At 37.7% G+C, this 6,337-nt stretch overlaps 2 protein-coding genes across 2 annotated transcripts; both read left to right on the top strand.

Annotated features, from left to right (window-relative positions):
* Positions 1–612: 612 nt before the first annotated feature.
* On the top strand, positions 613–1,999 carry LOC147536565 (Putative membrane lipoprotein). The gene is made up of 2 exons (XM_086641894.1): positions 613–1,301; positions 1,568–1,999. The coding sequence occupies exons 1-2, from the start codon at positions 761–763 to the stop codon at positions 1,582–1,584; spliced, it is 558 nt and encodes a 185-aa protein (XP_086498020.1). The 5' UTR covers positions 613–760; the 3' UTR covers positions 1,585–1,999.
* A 1,025-nt stretch (positions 2,000–3,024) lies between these two features.
* Positions 3,025–5,725, top strand: LOC147536566 (uncharacterized). Its single transcript, XM_086641677.1, has 2 exons — positions 3,025–3,592; positions 4,875–5,725. The coding sequence occupies exons 1-2, from the start codon at positions 3,327–3,329 to the stop codon at positions 5,575–5,577; spliced, it is 969 nt and encodes a 322-aa protein (XP_086497803.1). The 5' UTR covers positions 3,025–3,326; the 3' UTR covers positions 5,578–5,725.
* The last annotated feature ends 612 nt before the right edge of the window (positions 5,726–6,337 follow it).

The following is a 6,337-nucleotide window of genomic DNA, read 5'->3' on the forward strand; positions in this document are numbered from 1 at the left end:
TTGTCAAGTAACCCATTATAAACACTTATAAGTTTCTCTAGTAATATGATGTGAGACCTGCGAAAGACAAATGATTTTGATAGTCATCTTCTCAAGAATTGCAGATCTCCACCATGTGCAAGCAAAATAAGTGGATCCACCAAATAGGTTAGATAACTAACATCTGCCTTGGATTTGAGTCGGTTGGGCACGCAGTCGGGCATGAAGTGTGTACTAATCTAGCTTTATTGCTTCGTTGGCGATAAAAAATTTGTACATGTGCCCAGCCCTTTAAATACCGTTGGGTTAGACTAGCAGAGCCATGTTTTAAGTACTTGGACTAAAACTTCGTAATATAGTAATTCTCACATTATAAAGAAATAAATGGTGGTGGTGGCCATAGATATAGAAGAATAAGATATTTTGTTGTCTCGAAAAATTTAATAAAACAGTTTTCTTTTAAAAATTTTAAAATTTTGTACTTCAATTTTTCTCCCCACAAAGAATCTCTTTATTTTGCTACATGGAAATAATTGTCTTCAAAAACTTTCTAGTACTAAAAAATAGCAACCTAACCGACTTCTTTCAACTACCTCACGCTTCTCCCTCCCCACCATATGAAATTCTGATACCCCACAATTCCATCCATCTCTCTGCAACCCAAACTAGAATCAATGTGAAAGAGAGATCTAGAGAAAGAAACAAACAAACCTAGAGAGAGATTGTGATTGATCAATTAGGTCATTGTCTGTGTGGGAATCACAATATATTACTTGGGACAATGACAGCTTCATCAGGAATGGAAAGAAAAACAGGGGATTTCAGAATATATATTGTATCAATCTTGTTATTATCATGTGTTATAGTAGGTGGAACTTTTCTTGTTATGTATATTCTTCATCCTGAATCTGAATCTGAATCAAATTCATGGTATCCTACTGTTGGAATTGTCTTGGTTGGAATTCCATGGATCTTTTGGATCCTCACTTTCTTTTATGCTTGGTTGAAAAGAATTGTAGCTTCTTCCCCACCAAAAAACACCACCACCACCACAACCACCACCGCCGACAACAACAACAAGGTTGCACCTGAAAATGCTAATGCTAGAACAAGTGGTGCAACATCGACTAGTTCGACGTCCATTGACTCTCCGGGTGGTGGTGGAGGTGGAGGAGTTGGTCATGTTCGGTTCGGAGCGGCTATGGTGATGGGTGAGGGAGACGATAAGGACGGTAAGACGGATTCGTACAATGGTGATGCTCATTCGGATATAGATCAAGAAAGCATGGATGGAGCATTGCATATCAATGGTGGTACTCATGGTATGCCTTCAAATAGTTAATAGTGAATTGTTGTTAATAACATAGAAAAATGATAGAAGAGGCTACAAAAGTAGACCTACCCCTGATTTGAATAGGAAACTACCGTCTTTCTAGAGCGAAAAAGTTTACCAGAAGAGGAAAAGAGAGTTGTCTCGAAAATAGAGACCATTGATTTCGTGTATATCTGGATTATGCATTGACTTGTAGCCTCCTCTAGCGTTGCTCTTATTTCATATTCCATGTCTTGACACTAAAATATGTTGCAGGGGATTTTTCTTCATGATCAACATAATCAAAGTTCATCATCTACATTTAGTATGGATTAATTTGAGCAAGTACCATTTATGTTGTCATGTATAAATATACTAGCTAACTAGGGAGCTTGCTAGGCTGAAGGAATTATCATATCTGCATGAAGAACAAGAGGAAGATAAGTAAGAGCCGCCATGAAAGGAAGTAGAATGATGAAGAAGGAGGAGGTGAAGGTGGAATTTTTGTCATTCTTCTCTATGTATAAATGTTCTATAATTATATTGATCTGTCTAGTCTCTTCATTGTGCAATATAATCAAAAGGGTCCCCTTAGAGTTCATTTGGTACTTATACTACTAACTAATGATTTTGTAGCCCAAACTAAGAATAATCCATTTCAAATGCCAATATTGTGCTTCATTTCCTACTTCAAAGCTTGGTGCCTAATCCCAATTTGACTTGGTACTATCAAGTAAATGTTGCAATTTTTTCCTTTTCTATAATATTTTTTCGCCACTTGTGAAGTTAATCACTAATTATACCGAAAATCACATAGGCATTTTGGTAAAGGTTCCCACTGATTTCGTTATCTTAAAACCTTCGTCTTTCTATAGATGTAAATTGACAATCGACAAAAGGTTGAATTGATTTATATTGATGCAACTATACTATATAACAAGGAAACATGAAAACAGATAGGTCAATTTCTTATGGAGAACTGACTAGGGAGGAGGGTTCGGTCTTACACGTTGATTCTTTCTCAAATCCAATCTTGTCCACCCATCTCGAGTATTTCATCTTCAGAAAGTGAATCTTCTTGTGTATTTAATTGAGATGGATATCATCTAAACGAGATATTTGAGGAGGAGCAGCCTAGAAGACTTAGATTCTCATAATCGGCCCCTATAGGATTTGAACTAATTTGTAAGTAGTAATAGACCTGATCAATTTATGAATGGTCTCTTGAACTTGTCTAACAAATAAGCCCTTAAACTGACCGGTCAAAGAGAATAAGAACGTGGCAGTCCGAGAACATGCTTACTCTCTCAATCTGGACAGTCCTAGGGCAGAAAATTTTTTTCCGGACGCCTATAGAATAGGTTAGTTAAAGTTGATTGACTCAGGTCACTGAGGTTGGTCAGGGCGCTTAAACACCCACCTAAACTTAATGACCTCTAACTTGATTATAAACAGGCTAGGAGCGTGTACCCGCTCAAGCTTTGAAATTGAAAATTGGAACCCGTAAAAGCATTGAAGTTGCTCGCCCATTTCGGGCTCCTGAGCTTATGGAGCCTTGTGGGTCGTAGGAGACTCCCACTTCTCACCCCTCAGCCGTGGCCCCTGACCACTACTAACAAAAAGTTTTTGCCAAATTAAAAAATATTTAAAAAACTTAGAACAATATCTTATGATCTTGTTTCATAAATTTTAAATCTATATTCAAAACCACCAAATTATTAGTATGTTGAATCGACAAAGAGTCGAGTACTCAACAAACTAAAATGACAACTTACACAAGCGACAAACCATTCTATATTTACTTTTGTATCAAATAAGTCTACCGCTCTTTAGCTTATTGCTAGATTTTTTGCCAAATCGACAAACTATTTTGTTCGTAAACGCACGCATTGCTACCGTGAATTTATATATAGTTGGTTTAGAACTAAGTTTATGCTCTCTAGGTCTCGGGTTCGATCGTTCGAGGCATTCTGGTTTCATACTCCCTTAAAATTGATGCTCACCGATTGAAAAAAAAAAAAAAAACAGGAGAGACATGGAAGGGACAAATTCTATGCAACAGCAGCACTTTCTCTTACAACAATATCAACAGCAGGGGCAGCAGCAGCAAAACCCTAATCAAGAAGGGCAAAATCAGCAGCTGCAACCACAAATCTCAAACCCTAACCCTAGCTTAAACCCTATTCAGCAGCATCAACAAAGGGTAAACAGACATGAACAACTAGCGTATCAGGATGCTTGGCGTGTTTGTCATCCTGATATCAAGCGCCCTTTCTCTTCCATTAGAGATGCATGTGAAAGGTACTTCCATCTCTCTCTCTCTTTCTCTCTCTAGGGTTATTAAGGATTGGGTATTTTTCTTTTTAGCCAAATTGGTAATTTGTCATAACAGATCAAGACAAAAGAAAGTGATTCTATCATTATCACATTTTCACCACACAAGCATGAAACTTGAGGACTTTGTTATTTAGGTTTGAGAACAAGGGCTAGAAATGATCAAATGAATATGGTTGTTTCTATTTTCCCAATTATAAGTTGAATTAGGTTTTCACTTACCCAAACTTGTTATGACAAAGCTTCATCCTGGGTTGGTGGCTATGGCAAGGATTTTTTTTTTATATGGACTCTAAGAGTGTCATTATATTCAATATGTTATGGATACATCGTGGATTGAATAAGCCCGATAACTACCATCATCGGCCCAGGGCATGAAAGCCCGTTTCTACATTTACTTTATTTATACCCTTTTAACACAAGTCAATAAATGATGAATTCTGCCTCCACCATGAATCGAACCTGTGACCTCTACGTTTTTGGAGTAGATGTACAACCGACTGGACCATATATCATGTTAGGTACAATAATTGAATTGCTCAGGTCACACTCTTAGATTGTCATATTGTTTATCGCCTACAATTGTTACTTTTTTTTTTTTGAACAGACCTACAATTGTTACTTAACATGTAATAATGGAACTATTCTAACCTGTCGATTTTCATTAGTTTAGTGTACTATTATGTCGAGACCTTAACTATTTTCTCTCTTCAACATGTCGAGAAAAATGATCTAATGCTTGGGAGAAGCATGAAGAAAAAGCCCTTGGCATCTCAAACAATTCTTTAAGTTTAGAGTAACTTTGCACACAATTTTTTTTCATCTGTCGTTCAATCTTAATTTGTTTTGGGTCTTCAACTAGATGTTTTGGTTTAGATACTAGAATAGATGCTTCTTTATCTAACCCTTCTTTTTAATTTGTTATGCCCCTCTGACGGGGTTTATCAACTCCATTGAAATTAAGTGAAATGTTTGCACGGAAGCCTATAAAAGTATGTGCTCGCATTTTTATGCTTGTTGTTTTCTAAGTTCGCGTATTGTTTGCTCGAAATACTATACTATTCTTAATTGATCTGAGGGTATGTTAAACAACTAACTTATCAAATGTTTGAAAAGTAATTGTCTTTGTCTTCTGAAACATCTAGCGGACATGCTAACCAGGGCATATGACTATTCTTTTGCTCAAAAAAGGTTTTTCATGAAGTTTTATTGCAGCTGGTTTATTGGTACCTTTTTATGAATTTTGCAGGCTACTGCCTTACCATGTCTTGGCTGATTATGAAGCCGAAAAAGACGATGGAATTCTCGATCCTGACACAACGGGTCAGGAGCTCTCTCGCTCCCAGCAATGGGACCAAAATATTGCTATCAAGATTGCTGAGTTTACTTCGACTTTCGAGAAACAAGTGTCAGAATTCAATATAATTTCTGCTAGGCGAAGCGGAGGGGAGTTTCGGTCGGAAGAGAGACTCATGATAAAACAAGCTCTTTTACGAGAGGAGAAAAAAGCTTTTTTTGAATTAATGGCAGAGATTGAATATAGAAATAGAGCCAGTCGAGAAGCTGCTGAGGCTGCTAATATGCAGATTGCAAATAGGTTTCTGGCTGAGCAATCTCGACTTCGGGCCCAAACTCAAACAGAATCTGTTCAAACTGAGCTAGCCCGACTTCGGGCCCAAACTCGAGCTGAAATGCTCGCACAAGCTCCTTTAAGAGGAAGTGGTATTGGGTCTCAAGCTGATGAAGGACCAATGAACCATGACATGACGGGGCAAGAACATGGAAACATGGATGAGATGATTCAGGGTTGGGGAAACCCACAGAGACGACAAGTAGAACGATCAGAAGATTTCCTCAACGGCGAAAGCGAGCCTGAAAATGGAAATACCCGCACTCGAAACGAGTTGAGGGAAGCTGGCAAGATCGACTTAAACGCAGGGACTGTCCCATGAATTTAGTTTAGTAAAAAAACTTACTTGTATATCAAAAAGTTTGTTTGGTTTCCCGTTACAAGTATGGGTTTCAGCAAGAATCTAGAACTATTGAAATTTTTCTAGAACTTCCTTGAAAATAAAACTCCTAAAGTTTTTTCCTCTCTAATCTCCTTCAATTTCCACCCTTAAAATCTCATAGTTAGGGGTGTACTCGAGCCGAGCCGAGCCGAGTAGTAAGATGTTCAAGCTCGGTTCGTGTATTTGACTGTTGAGATCGAGCTCGTTCGAGTAATTGTCCACTTGTTCAAGCTCGGTTCGTATAAGTTTGAAAGGGCTCGAGCTCGAACTGGAGCTCGCATTGTTTTAAGCTCGTTTATCAAAATACTTCAAATTAAAACTTTCTAAATCATCAAAATACTTCAATGATCATTTGTCACATACAATAATAATGATCAATGATTCATATTTCGATAATTTTTTAATGGTTGATATTTCATGTACAAGTTTCAATACTAATACGTAATTATGTACTATACTATTATAAGAATATGTTAAACGAGCTGTTCACGAGTAGCTCGTGATACACCAAAGAATGTTCAAGCTCGGCTCGTTTATGTAAACGAGCTTGATTTTGAGCTCGTGTTAAGCTCGGACTCGTTAATATTCGAGTCGAGCACGAGCAATAATCGAGCCGAGCTCGAGCAGCTCGTTAAGAGCTCGGCTCGTGTACACCCCTACTCATAGTAACCCTTTTGTTTCATTATCCGTTAACAATGAA

The sequence above is a fragment of the Eschscholzia californica genome, unplaced genomic scaffold, assembly GCF_041429995.1.
Source record: "Eschscholzia californica isolate CP2 unplaced genomic scaffold, dmEscCali1.0.p SCAF_5, whole genome shotgun sequence".
Classification (NCBI taxonomy): Eukaryota; Viridiplantae; Streptophyta; class Magnoliopsida; order Ranunculales; family Papaveraceae; genus Eschscholzia; species Eschscholzia californica.